The following is a 19484-nucleotide window of genomic DNA, read 5'->3' as shown; positions in this document are numbered from 1 at the left end:
TCTTTTTATTACTTAGGAGGCCACAGCATGAGAATAAGTGAAAGTATTGTAGGTACTAAGATTTGAATCAAATCTACTGAATGGAATAGTTACATGAATCAAATAGAATTAAGTTTCGGAGAACAAATATTATTGGTTTTTATGCTCTTGGCTCTGTTGGAAAATATGGGGCAGGATATTAGTTTAGTAAAAATAATTTTGTTATTTAACTTGTATCATCCCTTTAATGAATATTGTGAAATCTTTGCCAGGATTACAATGCTAAACTTTCTGACTTTGGACTTGAGAAAGATGGTCCAGAGGGAGATAAAACTCATGTATCTACTCGTGTGATGGGAACCTAAGGTCATGCAGCTCCCGGGTATGTTATAACAGGTAAATATGATTGAATTTTTTGTATATAATTTGACATATATTGACATTTTTCTGTGAACTTGCTGAACTCTTAAAGTAACCTATATAATATGGCCGTGAACTTTCAGTGAATTTATAGTCTTAATTTCATAAAATAAAAGATCGAAACCTAGTTTGCATTTTGAAATAATAATAAAATTCAGGAGTTCATTTGGGTATTTAAGCCAAAAATTTATAGCTAATGAGACCCATACTTTTCCAGGGCATCTTACACCAAATAGTGATGTCTATAGCTTGGTGTGGTTCTACTTGAGATGTGACTGGCAAAAGATCCATGGACAAAAACCGACCAAATGGGGAGCATAACCAGGTGGAATGGGCTCGACCCTATCCTGGTGAGAGATGAAGATTTTACCGACTTATAGATGAATGACGCTTCTAAATAAAAGGTGCTCATAAAGTAATTCAATTGGCTGCCCACTGCCTTGGCCGATATCTAAATCCAGACCTCTGATGAGTGAAGTTGTTGAAGCCTTAAAGCCTCTGCCAAATCTCAAGGATATGGCTTGTACTTCTTCCCACTTCCAGGCCATACAAGTAGAGCGCATGAGGTCCACTTCAAAACCTGAACTGAAGGAAGGGTGGAAGCGGGGTTGTAATTAAGTAATGGACAACCTAACGGAGGCCCCTCCTCTCCGAATGGTATGCATGTCTCTCCATATTATAGTAACCTTCTTCATTAATCACCCAAACCTAATGTTGGCCATCCTTTACGTTTAGTATATGCCCATCCATATCATAGTAACCTAATGTTCTCCTCTCCGAATGGTATGTTGTTTTCCATTTCATTTCATGTTTTTGTTCTGGGGATTTAAGTTATCATTAAGAAAATAGACATCTGTCATAGTTTTGAAGTTCATGCTGACCTGTTCTTAATAGTGGGCATTTATGGGCATCGTTGTCCAATATGAAGGTGATTACTTAGAAGAAATTCCTGAGAGAAATAATGAAGAGCTTTTTGGAATCAGTGAAAATGGTTTCCTGTTCTTTTGACCTTTTAATTGTCTTCATTCTTTTTTAGATCAGTATTCCTACTGATTGTTCATCACCTAACATTCCCTCTAGCAATTGTGATTAGAGCTAAAACTTGTTGGTCCTCGTTCCAATGCTCATGCCCAACCATGGCGACAAGAAATTCCCTCCATAACTTTAGGGAGTATGTTGGTTGCCTGCTATACTAAGTTGAGCTTACTGCAAATACCAGAACTTTAGAATATTCAATGATTACTCCATAACATCTAATTCATTGTTTCTTATGACTTTTCTTCGTCCTTTGGAGTAAAAATGTGGATAAATTTGGCATACAACACCAATCACATTGATAATTCATGTCCACTGGGACCAACCTTTAACGTGAAAACCAGGGAGGAAGCAAAGGACAGATAAAAGATCAGAAATTGTAAATGAAATCTAAATTCTAATGAAACAATAAGACACTTGGCTGGATTGGCATAAAAAAATAGTTTGAACTGATTTTCTCTTTAATTTTCCACGTACATTTTATAGTTCAGAAGTTCTGACAACGAGACTACTCGGATGAGCTTCGAGGGTAACGGTCTTCGGTGAACAAGAAACTCTTGAGACACAATTTTCATTGTTGGCCGGGACTTTGGGTTGAGACTTAAGCATGCAAAAGCAAGACTAGAAGCAAGAATAATATCGAGGTTGATTCTTTTATTTGTTGGAGGTGATAGACGAGGATCCGATATATCACTAAGCATCATGTTTTGGAAAGAAGCTGATGAAAGTGATGTTAAGAGCTCCCCAGGATGCTTTCCCATTAGTGTTTCCAATGCCAGTACACCAAAGCTATAAACATCACATTTTTCACTTACAACAATTGTATATGCAAACTCTGCAAAAAAAAAAAAAAGCATAAAATTTTTTAGGTTCTGACTTCAACATTTGATGAAGTGAAAGGAAAGAAGGATTTAATATGAACCTGGAGCTATGTAGCCATAAGTGCCTGCAAGTATGCTCTGATTTGATGAATCAGGATCCAAGAGTCTAGCATTTCCAAAGTCAGAAACGACAGCCTCCAAATTTGAGTCCAAGAGAACATTGTTGCTTGATATATCTCGATGAACAATTGGTGGTGAGCAACCATGATGCAAATAAGCTAGAGCATGTGCTACACATTTGATGACATTAACTCTTTTAATCCAATCCAATTCCACAGCTTCAGCATCATTGCTTAGAACACAAAACAAGCTTCCTCTTTCCATGTATTCATAAATCAAAAACATGCATTGCTTGTGTAGGCAAAATCCATGAAGCTTCACAATATTTCTATGTCGTATTTCTGTCAGCAACTTCACCTCATTTCTAAAGCTCATGCTGAATGCTGGATTCTCGGCTTCAAAACCGTGAAGCTTTTTCAATGCAACCACTCTGCCACTAGGTAAACATGCTTTGTATACACTGCCATAGCCTCCAGTTCCAATGCAATATTTGATGTCAAAATCCTCGGTTGATTTAATGATGTCTTCATACGCAATTCTTCCATCATAGTTCCACACCGAGAATATATCTCCATTTTTTGTCACACTTTGATCAGGTTTGCAACTTTTAGCTCTATGTCGGAAAATGGCCACCATCACCAATGCCAAAGTTGAGACAAGAAATAAAGTTGGAACGACAATAATGATTTTTAGATTGTGCACCACTTTGCTGTTTCTTTTCCTTTTTACAGTTGGAGATGAAGATGAAGGGCAAGGTGGGAAGCCTGTAATGGCACCACATAAATCCTTATTGCCTGTAAATGACTCTGGTGGAAGATGCAACAACACACTTGGAATTGGACCCATCAATGAGTTAAATGATAAATTGAGTTTCACCGTATCAAATGCGAAGTTCGGAACCCTTCCACTCAAATTATTGTTTGCTAAATTCAAGTCTTTTAAATTTAAGCATTTAACGATTTGAGTTGGAATAGGTCCACTCAATCTGTTTTGGGAGAGATCCAAGAACTTCAAAGCTTCCAAAATTCCAATTCCATGGGGTATGGAACCGTTCAACAGATTTGAAGAAAGGAATAGACGGATCAAATTGGTTAAATGACACAGCGATGGAGGGATCGAACCTGTGAGTTTGTTCTGAGAGAGGTATAATACAGTTAGATTCTTTAATTTTCCAATATCTGTTGGGATGAAACCCTCAAAAAGATTGGAATCTAGGAACAAAGTAGTCAAACTGGATAACAGAACTAGAAATGGAGGGATTTGACCCCTGAAATTATTGGCACCGAGATCCAAGTATGCCAAGTTATTAAGATTTGTTATTTCTGAAGGGATTGAACCATTTATTTGATTTCCATAAAGGCCCAAATATTTCAAGTTGGATAAATTGCCCAAATTAGGAGGGAGTGGACCATGAATTTTGTTTAAACCCAACGAAAGAAAACTGAGATTCTTCATATTTCCAATCTCACGAGGGATAAAACCATTAATTTGATTTGACCAGAGGCTGAGTGATACCAATTTCGTTAATTGACACAAATAGAAAGGGATGGGACCCAAAAGCATATTGAAGGAGAGATCTAGAGTAACCAAATTGGTTAGTCTCCCTATTTCTTTTGGAATGAATCCATTGAGTTGGTTATTTTGAAGGTACAACATTGTCAGGTTGGTTAAATTGCTAACAGAAGACGGGATGAGATCCAAAAGCATATTGGAGGAGAGATCTAGAGTAACCAAATTGGTTAGTCTCCCTATTTCTTTTGGAATGAATCCATTGAGTTGGTTATTTTGAAGGTACAACATTGTCAGGTTGGTTAAATTGCTAACAGAAGACGGGATGAGACCCAAAAGCATATTGGAGGAGAGATCTAGAGTAACCAAATTGGTTAGTCTCCCTATTTCTTTTGGAATGGATCCATTGAGTTGGTTATTTTGAAGGTACAACATTGTCAGGTTGGTTAAATTGCTAACAGAAGACGGGATGAGACCCAAAAGCATATTGGAGGAGAGATCTAGAAGCATATTGGAGGAGAGATCTAGAGTAACCAAATTGGTTAGTCTCCCTATTTCCTTTGGAATGGATCCATCGAGTTGGTTATTTTGAAGGTACAACATTGTCAGGTTGGTTAAATTGCTAACAGAAGAAGGGATGAGACCCAAAAGCATATTGGAGGAGAGATCTAGAGTAACCAACTTGGTTAGTCTTCCTATTTCTTTTGGAATGGATCCATCGAGTTGGTTATTTTGAAGGTACAACATTGTCAGATTGGTTAAATTGCTAACAGAAGAAGGGATTGGACCAACAAACATGTTGCTTGAAAGATCAAGAGTAACCAAACTCTTTAGCTTGGCAATACTTAGTGGGATAGGGCCACTGAGCACGCAGTGACTGAGGTTGAGAGTCATCGACCTTTCCAGGTTCCATACTTCGTGGGGGATGCTCTGTAATGGATCGAAGTCCATATTCAAGTGGGTGAGATTGCTCAAAAAACCTATAGCTGAAGGCACATGCACGACGAGGTTCTTAGTCAAATTTAGTGAAACAAGATTCTTGATGTTTTCTATTGCCAGGGAAATGGTATCAATCTCATTATAAGAAATGTCAAGCACCAATAACTGGGTGAGGTTTCTAAATGAAGGAGGTAACTCACCTCTAAGATCATTCATGGACAGGTTGAGATAACTGAGTTTTGAAAGGGCACCTATCTGAGGTGGTATACTCCCATTGAGACCATGGCTGCTGAGATCGATCTGGGTGACACTTCCAACTGCGTCGCATCTGACGCCAGGCCATCTACAATGGTCAGCATCTATTTTGCGATCGTTACTCCACCACCCAGTATCCATCAAGGTTTTTGCCTCTGCTGCCTGAAGAGGCTTCAAATCCAAAATTTCGTTGCTCTTAACATTTATAGACAGTAAAAATAATATTGCTATAGAAGTGAAAAAATGGGATGCCATAGCTATTCAGTTCAGGATTGAAGCCATTAACCCTAAACTTAAGGTATTTAAAGGAGCCAGGCAAACGAATATTTTAAGTCTTTGGTCGTTGCCTATGTATTGAATTTTCTTCGTGTTTTGAAGTGAAGAAAACGTTTACATGAAAATGTGTTCACTTTTCTTTGTCTTCTGAAGTGAAGAAAACGTGAACATGAACAATGTCTTCACCATTAATTGGTAGAAAATGAAGTGAAATAATTTATTGATCACTGTTAGAAAATGAGAAGTCGATCGTGTTCTGTTTTTCTTCCTTGAAGCTTCTGATAAACTAATAAATGATAATGATGTAACCTTACCTATAGAACTTGTTCTTCTTCGTGGAAATAAAGATGAAATACAAATAATTCACATTGATTACTGGATTGTTATTATGGATAACATGAAACACCCATGTTTTCGAAGAATTTGTGGGCACATGCATACCTCTCAATATCTAGATAATTGTCTTCTCGAGCAAAGACCTTATAGCATTAAGATGAAATACAAATAATTTAACAATGATGTGTTGATTATTATTGATGGATAACATGATACAATTTTCACATAAATTTAAAGAAAAAAAAAATACCAAATCAGAATTTGTAAAACCAAAATTCGTTGGTAACCGGAATTACTGGTGCTAGACCTTCAATATCTGAATTACATGCTTGGATGCGGTGGTATATAAAGTTTCATCAATTTACACATGACATGAAGTTGAAATTCAAGCCTAAATAATTGATTAATTAATTATTAGAAAAAGTTCTAAGTTAAAATCTTCAATATGAGTTTTTTTTTTTTTTTTTTTTGCCAAGCCTTTACTAGAGTAAAAGAGTAAAATAATTAATTAGTTTGTATTGAGTCTAAATATTCCATAAGATAATAATTAATCAATATGGAGTTTTTTAATTAATTGATTGATTAAAGGAGAAAATAATTTAATTAATAACTAGTTTGTGACATGCATGGATTGTTTTATTTATTTAAATATATGTTTACTATCATGCTCCAAACCAAATGATTTAGAACGTAACAATGTTGTATACTCATGAGACGAATCTTACAAGTATATAAGTTAACAGGTATCAAACTAAATCAAAATCGCCAATCATTTCCAAAATAATATCTTATAAAATCTCAAGTTTACAAAATTATACTTTTTTCAAATTGGTCAAATATACTAAAGTTCTTACTAACAAATCTTTTAAAATCGATAATAAAATACTCACTTCGAATGCAATACCAAACTAAAGATAGATGCTAATATTGTTAATTCAAATAGTTGTCAAGATTAAGTTTCCCAAGACACAAACACCGAAATATGAAAAAAGTAAAGAAAAATAAAGGAATGAGTATGATGACTTAGTAAGTAATCGATATTCCCTCAGTTGGATTAAGCATACCACAAAACATCTAAGTCAAAACATTAACTAAATGATTCAAAAATGTAGACATCAGTTTTGTCCGGGTCTACTATTAAAATTAATAATAATAATAATAAATATATATATTTAAAAATTATTAATTATTAAAAAAAAAGAAAAGAAAGAGAAAACAGGAAAAAGAAGAAAAAAAATAGAAAGTAGGATGGCTGGTGTACGGCGCTGCTGTCGCCCCCGACCAACCACCTTACAGCCCTCGACCAGCTCCTTGACCAACCCCTGTCCAGCCACCAGACCAGATAGCCACCCTACCACGCCTATGACCACCATCTATCCCCCTATTTGAAGCTCTTTAAAACCCACAGCCTCTTCCCCTTCAACCGCTCTCTCGGACCACCTTTTTCGAAAGCTGAAAATGTTCGGATATCCCTTCACCAGAACACCAAAAAAAACACACACCCCCTACCAACAACCTCTCAAATGAAAAAAAAAAAAAAAAAACCCAAACAACCCCCCAAATACCCAAACAGAAAAATAAATAGAACCACACAAATCAACATAAAAAAATCATAAAACAGAAACCACAGTCCTCGTCGAATCGATGAGGAACCCAAAGCTAAGGAGATACCTACAACAAAAAAGAAAGGTTATTAGTTTGAGTTTTTAAAAAAAAAAGGAAAAAAAAAGAGAAGAACAGAAAACTTTGAACCCCAATCTACGTCGATCGGGGTCGTTTCCGACGAAGAGGAGATCGGATCTGGAAAGATTGTGTCGAAAGGAGTTTCCGAGAGGATTTCAAAATTTTCGATTACCAACAACCACCACCGGTAGTGGCCCAGGCGACGACCGGCGTAGCAATCTAGCAACCAGATTCAGGAGGGGGCAGGAGAGAACCCAGAACTCTAAAAAAAAATTTTGTGTGGAAATAGAAAAGTGAGCAAAAAAAAATTTTGATTTTTATAGAAAACATTAAGAGCAAAATCTCATCTTATTGAGCATAGGGCCAAAACAACGCCGTTTTAGGCCAAGGAGGATCCGCACGTTGACCCAGATCCGAGCAACCCGACCCTTTGACCCGTTCTTTTCCACAGTTGTTGACCGATCCAATGGAGCCGGACCGAACCACTCTCTAGACCGGTCCGAATCGTTCCTCAACCTACTCAACTGAATCGCGCGTCAAACCGACCCCTTTTCGGTCCAACCGAACCTCCGTTGACCGGTCCGGTTCAAGTAAAAAAAATTTTTTTTTGAATTTTTTTTTATATATTATTATTTTTGTTATTTTAAGTTTTTTTTTTATATTTATACATGATAAATGTTTAATTTTATTAGGATAAATATCTAATTGTTTTTAATAATAATAAAATGAAAACAATATAGGATAATAATTAAAAATATATATTAAAATGCTTAAGATAATAATAATAATAATAATAATAATAATAATAATAATAATAATAATAATAATAATAATAATAATAACAATTTTTATTATTTTTCTTGCCTAGATGTTAGAGGGAATAAAAATATTTTTCTAAAAAAATAATTCCGCCTAGATGTTGGAGAATTATTATTAATAAATTTTCAAAAAATATATATAAGAAATTTTTAATTAATTTTAAAAAATCATTAAAATCGAACTTACTTCGAAAATCCGTCTAGATGTTGGAGATTTTTAGAGATGTTCGTATTTTCTTAAAAACGAAACCTTAAACACTAATTCTTAATTTTCAAAATCCTAGGTTTCTAAAACCCCTAAAATCTAAAATCCCCTAAATCCAAACCTCTAAAATTCGAAACCCCTAAAAATCTAAAATTCCTTAAATCCAAACCCCCTAAAATCCAAAATCCCCTTAAAATCCAAAATCCTAAAATCCGAAACCCCTAAAATCTAAAATCCCCTAAATCCAAACCCCTAAAATTTGAAACCCCTAAATCTAAACCCCTAAAATTCAGAACCCCTAAAAATCTAAAATCCCTTAAATCCAAACCCCAAAATCCAAAATCCCTAAAATCCAAACCCTTAAATCAAAACCTCAAACTACAAAACCGAGACCCTAAAATCTCCAAACTTTAAAATCAAAACCCTAAACCTTCCATAACTTAAAATTCAAGCCTTAAAATCCTCTAAACCTTAAAACCAAACCTTCAAAACCTCTACTCAAGCCCTTACTTAAAACCTCTTAAAAATCCTAAGGATACGTTTAAAAATTTCATTTGAAGCAATTTATTCCCAAATGCCGCCTAGATGATGGGGTATTTAGAAAATTTTACTTCGTTAAGTTTTTTCACACGATTCTTAATTCGCATTAATAATAAAATTAATAAATAAAAAGTATAACAGTAAATTGAGATCTTAAATATAAACAGTCGTACCTAAGCTCTGTCTAGATGTTGGAGAGTCGAAGTGACCTCATTATACTTAAGAATCCAACTTTTAAATTGCATCTCATCCTGCATAATATTCATTGGCATACATACGTTAGCATGTTATTATCACTAATTATTTGCACTATTCCATCTTTAATTTCTATTTACTACTTGGTGATAAAATATTTTATAATAAAAAATAATAATACTTTTTAAAAAAAATTTTTTTGATATTATAAAATAAAATAAAAAATAACATTTAGAAAGAAATAATTCTTGGTGCTCTGCCTAGATGTTGGAGAGTCTCTAATAATTATTTTCTATAAAGATTGTTATTTCATTTTAAGGATTATTGTGTTAAATCTTATGCGAAAAGAGTTATTTTAAATTCTGCCTAGACGTTGAAGAATTTTAAGATAATTCTTTAACTTAAAGATTTTCTCAATATTTCTAAATAAAAAATTTAGCAAAATTTTATTTTTCCAAATGAAGGGAATTATTATTAAATTTCAAATCAAAATCATTTTTATCCAACACCGAAAATAGCGCATAATTAAATGGTACCAATTTATAGGCGTTGTGGGGGTGCTAATCCTTTCTCACACGTAACCGACTCCCGGACCCAACCTAATTTTTCGTAGACCAAAATTTATCTTTTTTTATAAACTTTAAACCCGTTTTTATAGTTCTATTAAAAAGATAAACTTTTAAGTGGCCAATCACACCCTAACAAAGATTGGTGGCGACTCCTTCCTTTTATTTTTCTCAATTTTAAAATATTTTATGTCTAGCGGTCTCAAAATCGTTACGATAAAAAATATTTTGGGTAATCTTATATTCACAAATATATTTTCATAACTAGATTCTTATATCATAAATGGAATAAAATATTATAAAATTATAAATTTATTTAGTCTCCTATAACATATTACAACCACACTTAACCCCTATAGCATAGCATAGGTTAGAATCAAAATTTCTTCTCTAGTGCAATATGATAAAAATGTATCAAAAGTAACTAGATAGTTGCACTGACAATTATAATTAACCTATTAGTGCAATGAAATAGAACAAAGATCACAATAATCCCTTTAGTGCAATGGGATAGAATTATATCACCGATGGCACGGTGAATAAAATCACTACTCTCAACTAGTGTCACAATTTGAAACCGATATCAATATAAAAGAGTACATGTCAACATGACTAATAATTAACCCCTATTGGTCATAACATAGTCACACTATGAGACAAAAACCAAAATATATTTTCAAATTACTAATATATACAAATTCAAGATTTATAAATTTTCACAAAACATAATCCATACAAAGTAAAATTCCATAATCATTTCAAAGAAAATTTTCCTATTCCAACAAATGATGGATATATAAATATATTATTCTGAAAATCATATTCGAAAATTAAAATAATATCAAACCATATTCCAAACTCATAATAAAGAAATCATATATACATTTTGTATGCTCAAACTGATTTACAAAACAAATGGACAAAACAATATATATTATATATTTTAACTCTAAATATATTGAGGCTGATTTTTGGAACATAAAAATTGAAAGGATATCACGTCACTTACCTAATGCACTAAACCAAAACTTAAGCAGCAAATCACTCAATTCTTTTAATATCCTAAGAATTTAAGAAATATTCAAAAACTAAAATTTAACCCAAAAACGTAAATTTAAGGCAAACCTTTCGCTGGTTGTCCTAAGCAAATTAGGTTGTGTGGCAACACTTTCAATAATTTGAAACTATTTGAAAATATTTTCTTTTAGCATATAAAACAAATTTTCTTTTAATATAACAAAATGCCTAAAATTAAGTATAAATATAAAATTAAGAATTAAAACATAAAAATTAGTAGCAATATAGATTTTTACAAATATTTAATTTTTTAACATTTAATAGTAATCATTTTTTTTTGTAAATCTAAATGTAAATAACTATTTAACATTATTAATAATAGGAATTAACACAATAAAAATATATTAATATAAGTAAAAGTTTATTAAAAATAATATAACTAAAACTCATGTAATTTATAACTAAGTAAATCAAATAGTAGCTTGAAACAATTTTTAAACTAATTAAAAACAAGAATTTCTAAATTTTGAAATTTTTACATTTTATGATCATTTAGCTTAATTTGAGCCATAAAATCTTAAACATCCTTCAGTTCTTAATGACAAAAGAAAGCATGAATTTAAAGGAGGAATGTAACACTACGATTTAGAATTTTATTTCACAAAAATGATTTTCAAAAATCTAAGTTTTGAATGCCAAAACTTGATAAATTATCATTAACAACCAAAATTTTTTGAATTTTAGATTCATGAAGCCTATTTTGGGGCTTCGATTTTCTTAGCTTATAAATCATTTGAACAAACCAATTGTATCACTAGAAAGTTCACATTTTGTATTATTAAAAACACCTAAAGTTCAACCAAATCGACCACCAGAGTATGGAATTGTGGCAGCTCAAATTTGAGCGTCTGTAATTGCAAGAAACCTAAAAATAAAAAATTTGAAATACTAAATTCTTCTAAATTACTCAACTAAATGAAGTGTCACATATACCATTAGAAAGACCTTGAAGAGAATTTTATATTGATACCCACAATTTCACCAAATTGTCACCGAAATATTTTTGAAGTTAAAAAAATATCGAAGAAAATCTGACAAAGTTTTTCTTTTGTTTTCTTTTTTTTTTTTTTTTTAACAATGATACTTATAGGCTGGTCACTGATTAGGCTGTAATAACTTGGGCTTGGGTATTACATTTACCTGCAAAATTTGTATTTTCCTATAATTATATCTAAGTCTTTAAAATTTTATGTTATATATAAAATATAATACATACATACATATATATATATATATATATATTCCATTAACATGTCTTGATCAAAATGGTGAAAACAAATATGAAAAAGAGGAGTTATTAGATATGGATCAAAAAGTAAAAAAAAAATCAAATATAAATCTAATATTGGTTTTTTAGGAGAACATAAATATCGAATGATCAATTAAATAATAAAAAAAGCACTGACATATTTTTACTAAATTATGATTTTGATCAAAATATTAAAAAAATTAATTAAGAAATGTGTGACAAACAAAAAATTAAATAAAAATAATATGAAAAAAGAAATCATCTAAGTTAAATAAACAACAAAATCACAAAAGCATTATAAATCTTAAAAGGAAATTAAATAATGAGAAAAAATGACTAAACATATATTATTAATAGGTTTGAAGTGATATTTGTCTTTTGAATTTAAAAAGAAACTAATAATAAGGTATTTTGAAAATTAAAAGAAAAAAAAAGAGGTATATGTGATTTAAAATTTAGAAAGAATATTTTAATTTTAATTTTTTTTTCATATTTATAGTAAAAAAATCAATAATTTAATTTGTTTTTAAATTTAGCAATATTTTAATTAAAAATTAATAACTTGGTTAATGAATGTTTTATCATATATTATCTTCTTATCTAAGTGATGTCAATCTAACTTCACACCAAAGTTTCAATTCTTTATCTATATAAAAAATATTTTTGACTTATTTTATTTTTAATTATTTTCTTAAGAAATTTTATTGATAATTACTATTATTCTATATACATCATAGGACACATGAAAACATTGAAAAAATATTAATGTAATGTAAATAAAAAATAACTATAAGTATTATATATTATTATGGACGTATTGTCGAGATAAGGTTTAAATGTGAGTAAAGATTAATCCTACATCACTAAGAAATATAAATGAGATGTCTTACATATATATATATGTGTGTGTGTGTGTGTGTGTGTGTGTGAAGGACCTAAGAACCTAATAACTTGAGTTTTTGGGCTCAACTGGTGTCTAATATGTATGTATGATTTTCTAGTGTGCTTTCGTGAGCTCTAAGTGTGACGTATCTCCCCAACAACTGATATCAGAGTTGAAATGTTCAACTTTGATGCAGCGAATATATGATAATATATAGAATCAGAACACTTAAGTTGGCAATATATTGAGTCAACCTGGAGTGCAAACCCGAGGATGCATTGAGACAACCTAGGTAGTAAGGTTGAGTGCTATGATTGAATTTAGAAACATACTAAAAATGTGAGGTTACTTGGCCCAAACGAGGTGTTGATAAGACTTACTCGCACATGAAGCCAAAGTGGAACTTGATCAGAGCTCGCAAGTAAACCAGGAGAATTGTTGAGATAAGGTTCACATGTGAGTAAAAAATCTCACATCACTAAAAATTTGAATGAGATGTCTTATATATAAAGGGAAGACCCGAAAGCCTATTAACTTAAGCTTTTGGGTTCAAGTGATATCCAATATATATATATGAGCTCTTTGGTGTGCTCCCATGGGCCCTAAGTATGACGTATCTCCCCAACACGTATGGCCTTATTTAACTTATTAAATTTTTTTTTTTATAATACCTTACCTAAATTTATACATTAAACAATAATTTAAAACAAAAGTTAGTTATATATTTACTATATATGACGAAATTATAACAATACACATATTTCATACATACATTTAATTTTATTGATAATTACACAAAAATTGATTAATTTAAAATAAAAAATATTGAAAACATATATTACAAATCTAATAATAAAAACATAATATGTAAATATATCTACACTTTACATAACATATAATAATAAATAAATAAATGAAGTTTGAAACATCAAAATTGTTTTACACGGTACTTGCTTATTTTAAATGTAAGGAAAAAATATGTTCATGTTCTATAAAAAAAAATTATTAATTTTAAATGAGATTTTATTTTTATTTTTTTCATTGGAATGATCCGAATAACCTTATTTCATTTAAATGAGGGAAAAATTATAAATTATTTAACATAAAAAGGGTTTGGAGAAATATAATATTTTAAGATTTGCAAAATTTTTAAATTTTAAATAATAAATTTATTGAATAGACAGTTACAATTAAAAAATTATCCTATATGTCAATAATATAAAAAAAATTATATTTATAGATTTTATACACTGTCAATGAATATGATGATGCTATCTTATTAATGAAATGAATAAGATAATGTTATCTCATTAATGAGTAAGTTTTTTAAAAAATATTAATTTTTTTATATTTATTTTAAGAGCTGATATTTACTTATTAATGAATTGATATCATCTGATTTATTGACAGTGTATAAAATTTATATACTGATAGTGTATCAAATATAAACTCTAATATAAATTGCTATAGAAGTGCAAAAATGAGATGCCATAGCTATTCAGTTCAGGATTGAACCTTAAACTTAAGGTATTTAAAAAAGCCTGGCAAAAGTATGCTTTTTAAGTCTTTGGTCATTGCCTATGCATTAGCTTTTCTTTGTCTTTTGTAGTGAAGAAAACGTGTACATGAACAATGTGTTCAATGTTAATTGTTAGAAAATGAAGTGAAAAAATTGATTCTCTTTTGATCACTTTTAGAAAATGAGAAGTCAGTTCTGTTTTTCTTCCTTGAAGCTTCTGATAAAGTAACAATGAAATGATGTAGCCTTGCCAGTAACCAGTTTTTGACTGGAAATATGCTCTATAGAACTTGTTCTTCTTCGTGGAAATGAAGATGAAATACAAATAATTCACATTGATGATTGGATTGTTATTCATGGATGACATGAAACACCCATGTTTTCGAATAATTTGTGAACACATACATACCTCTCAATATCTAGATAATTGTCTACTCAAGCAAAGACCTTATAGCTTTAAGATAAAATACAAATAATTTTACAATGATGTGTTGATTATTATTCATGGATAACATGATACTATTTTCACATAAATTTGAAGAAAAAAAAAACCAAATCAGAATTTATAAAAACCAAAGTTCGTGATTGATTGAAATTATCAATGCCAAACCTTCAAGATCTGAATTACATGCTTGGATGCTGTGGTCGAGAAAGTTTGATCAATTTACACGACATGAAGTTGAAATTCAAGCGTAAATAATTGATTAATTAATTGTTAGAGAAAGTTCAATGTAAAAATCTTCAATAAGAGATTTTTTCTATCCAGTATGAGTTTCTTTTCCAAGCTTTTACTAGAGTAAAATAATTGATTAATTTGTATGGAGCCTAAATATTCCATATGATGGTAATTAATCAATATGGAGTTCTTTAATTAATTGATTGATTAAAGGAGAAAAGAATTTAATTAATAACTAGTTTGTGACATGAATGGATTATTTTATTTATTTAAATATATATTTACACTCCAAAATTTATATTTTCCAAGGATTATATCTAAATCTTTAAAATTTTATGCCATATATAAAATATAATATATATTTAATTAACATGTCATAAGAAAATTAAACTTGATCAAAATCGTACATAAAACAAATGTGAAACAAAAGGAGATATTAGATATGATTCAAAAAGTAAAAAAGAATTAAATATAAATATAATATTGATTTTTTTACAGAACATAAATATTAAATAATTAATTAAATAATAAAAAGAAGTATTGGTATATTTTTATTAAATTATGATTTTGATCAAAATATTAAAAAATTATTAATTAAGAAATGTGTGATGAAAAAAAGAAACTTAATTTAAAAAAGAAATTATCTAAAAAGAAATTATTTAAATAAAATAAACAACAAAATCACCAAAGCAATATAAATTTTAAAGGAAAATAAAATACTAGGAAAAAATTGTGTAACTTATATTATTAATAGGATCAAAGTGACATTTGTTTTTTGAATTTAAAAAGAAAATAATAATAAGGTATTTAAAAATTAAAAAAAAAGAGATATATGTGATTTTAAATTTAGAAATAATACTTTTGTGTTTTTTTTTTTTTTTGCATATTTATAGTAAAAAAATTAATAATTTAATTTATTTTTTAAATTTAATAATATTTTAATTAAAAATTAATTACTTAGTTAACGAATATTTTGTCATATATTGTTATCTTTTGATCTACCTGATGTCAATCACTAAAGTTTCAATTTACCATCTATATAAAAATAATTTTTCACTTATTTTATTCTTAATTATTTTCTTAAGAAATTTTATAGATAATTACTATTATTCTATATACATCATAGGATATATGAAAACATTAAAAAATATTATTGCAAAGCAAATAAAACGTAACTATATGTATTATATATTGTTATGGACATATGATTTTATTTAACTTATAAAAAATTTTTATAAAATTTAATTTAAATTTATACACTAAACAGTAATTTAAAACGAAAGTTGGTTATATATTTACTATACATGATGAAATTATAAAAACACACATATTTCATACATGAATTTAATTTTATTGATAATTATTCAAAACTTGATTAATTTAAAATAAAAAATATTGAAAACATATATTACAAATTTAATAATGAGAGCATAATATGTAAATATATCTATACTTTACAAAATAATAATAATAATAAATAAATAAATAAAATCCAAAACTTCAAAATTGTTTTACAACGTACTTACATAGTTTAAATATAAGATAAAAATATATACATGTTTATATAAAAAATTATTAATTTTAAATGAGATTTTATCTTTTTTATTGTCATAATGATTTTGTGTTCGCTCGATGAATTTGAAAATAAAATTAAAAATGAAAAAAATAACAGAGTTACCGTTAATTTTTTTTAGCTAAGTACGATTGATCACCTATTAAAATATATTATTTTAATAAAATTTTAAAATTAATTAAAATCTATTAAAAAGATATTTTTAAAGTCTGCGAAACAATATGTATTGACGAGTTGGTTACGTGTGAGAAGGATTAGTACCCCCACAACGCTCATTTAAAATGGCATCAATTAATTACGTGTTATTCATTGATTTTGATAAAAACAGTCTTATTTTCGATATTTAAAAAATAATTTCATTGAGTTCCTTTGTTTATTGAAATTTTGATTTTTTCTTTTAATATTGTTCCATATTTATTCTTCAAATTTTATTTAAGAAAAATAAATTAGAACCTTTTCATTGAAATAACTCTTAAATGTTTCAGTACGTTAGTAACATTATAAAAACTTATTCTCACCTAGAGATTTCTTAGGCATCGTTTCTTAGAATACTTTAGAATCTCATTCTCTGAAGCTTAGATTTACTTTTCGCAAAAATTTTATTATGCATGCAATGCAAAATGCTGATATGTTGATGCATGTATTTTTTTTTTTTAGAAATTTTATTGATTGTTTTATTTGATTTCTTTTTCGAATTTAAATTTTTGAAGAAAAATTTTTTTATTATATTAAAGTTTTTCTATAAATATTCCAATATATCAGTAATATTTTAAAAAAATCTTCTCACTTAGGGATTTTTAAAATATCACTACTTGAAATACTTTTAAAATCTCATCATTGGATAAAGTTTTCTTTTTCCTTATTTATATTATTATTATTTTTAATTTATTAGTAAAAAGAAAAATTTTTATGATATTGAAAATTTTTATATAAATACTCAAAGACACTAGTAGTATTTAAAAAAATCTTGTCACCTAAAGATTTCGTAAGTTTCACTACTCGAAGTACTTTTGAATCTCATTGTCGGATAAAAATTTTCTTTTCATACATTTTTATTATTTTTATTTAATTATAATTTTTTTACCAATTATTTTATAAGGTTCATTCCAAATTTTAACGAAATTATCAAAAAACTTTTATTATATATTTCATCATTTATTTTTTTTATTTCAATAAAAATTTATTCTAGCAGATATAAACATTTTAATATTCATGAATATTTATAATAAAATTTAAAACAACAAAAATAATATAATAAAAAATTCCAAAAAAAAAATTTACTTGAATCAGACCAGTCAACGATCCGATCAACGCGAGTTCGATCGGCTTGACATCAGTCTGGTTTGGTTTGGGTCGGTTCAGCTGAACCGATCAAAAGTCAAATAAAGAAATGAGTCACGGGTCGGATCACGAGTTGACACACGGATCCTCAGAGGCTAAAACAATGTTGTTTTGGTCTTTATTGAAACGACATCATTTTGACTATTACAGTTTCTATAAAAGGCCCAAAAAAAAAAAATTTGGTCATTTCTTCCCTTTCCAAGAAAAAAAAAATCTCTCTTTCTTTTTTTTTTAAGCGAAATACAAGGGTGACCAGTTGCCATCGTCGTCGCTATCGATTGTCAATCGCTATAGCCAGTGATCGAAAAAAATCAAAATCACCTAAAATGTTTCCCTCAACCCCCTAAACACATATCCAACCTCCGTTTTACAAGAAACAGCCTCAAACTACATAAATGAGGTCTAAAGTTTCGATCAAAATTTTTTTTTTGTTTTTTGCGTTGTTGGTCCCTGTTTCCATGGGTTGTTGTTTCTATATTTGTTTGTGTTTGGCTTGCTTGATCTTAGGTTTATGTTTGACAAAAAAGTTTTTTGAATCTTGCATAACCTTATCTTTTTTTTTTTTTTCAAGGCTTTTAGCTTTTTTTTTTTTAAATTGATGGCTTTTTTTTGTATAGACAATTAACTTTATTTATAAAGCTTTCTGGGATTCAAATCTCAGATTTTCTGGGATTTAAATCTCATATTTTCAACCGACTTAGACTTTTGGTTGCCAAAATTTACACTGTCAAGTTAGGTAGGGTGTTAGGTGGCTGTCAATGGTGTCTATAGTGGCGATGGCTGAGATTTTGGACTTTCAGGGAAGGTGCATTTAATGCACTCATATTTTTTGTCAAATTGAATCGGATAAGGAAAGAAAAAGAAGGAAAAAGAAAGAAAAAAAGAAGAAAGAAGAAAAAATTAATAACAATAATAATAATAATAATAATAATAATAATAATAATAATACAAAATGGTGTTTGCATTCATTGAAATGATCCCAGTAACCTCATTTCCTCATTTCATTTAAATAAGGTAAAGATTATAAATTATTTAATATAAAAATATTTGGATAAATAAATTTAAGATTTACAACATTTTTAAAATTTAAATAATAAAATTATTTAATAAGTAATTATAATTAAAAAAAATATCTTATATGTCAATAATACAGATTGTATCTTATTACACGTAAATTAACTTTATGAGTCCTACAATAAATATTATATATAATTGATTGGTAATTGGTAGTTCATATAAAATGATAATTAAATTCTAATAATAATATTTAGATTAATCATTTTTAATATTTTAAAATTTACACTTTTATATATAAAAATTTTTTTTACTATAATTGTTTCAAACATTTCAGTGTACGTTTTTAGACTTATTTAAAATTGTCGTGGGAGTCACGCGGTCATCCTAAGTCCTTAAAATTCAAAATCCTTTCAATTCCACTTTCCCCTTTCCCGTGAGCTACCCCCACAACA

At 28.9% G+C, this 19484-nt stretch overlaps 1 protein-coding gene across 1 annotated transcript; it reads right to left on the bottom strand.

Moving 5' to 3' along the window:
- Positions 1-1642: 1642 nt before the first annotated feature.
- Positions 1643-5406, bottom strand: LOC149511838 (uncharacterized). The gene is made up of 2 exons (XM_089753628.1): positions 2357-5406; positions 1643-2269 (listed from the first exon to the last, which is right to left on the bottom strand). Exons 1-2 carry the CDS (start codon positions 5331-5333, stop codon positions 1896-1898), a joined length of 3351 nt encoding a protein of 1116 aa, XP_089609754.1. The 5' UTR covers positions 5334-5406; the 3' UTR covers positions 1643-1895.
- Positions 5407-19484: the final 14078 nt, after the last annotated feature.

This window comes from Durio zibethinus, chromosome 24 (genome assembly GCF_047325235.1).
Source record: "Durio zibethinus cultivar Kanyao isolate XHJ-2024 chromosome 24, ASM4732523v1, whole genome shotgun sequence".
NCBI classification, from domain to species: domain Eukaryota; kingdom Viridiplantae; phylum Streptophyta; class Magnoliopsida; order Malvales; family Malvaceae; genus Durio; species Durio zibethinus.
This window is presented reverse-complemented; position numbering and strand designations above follow the sequence as displayed.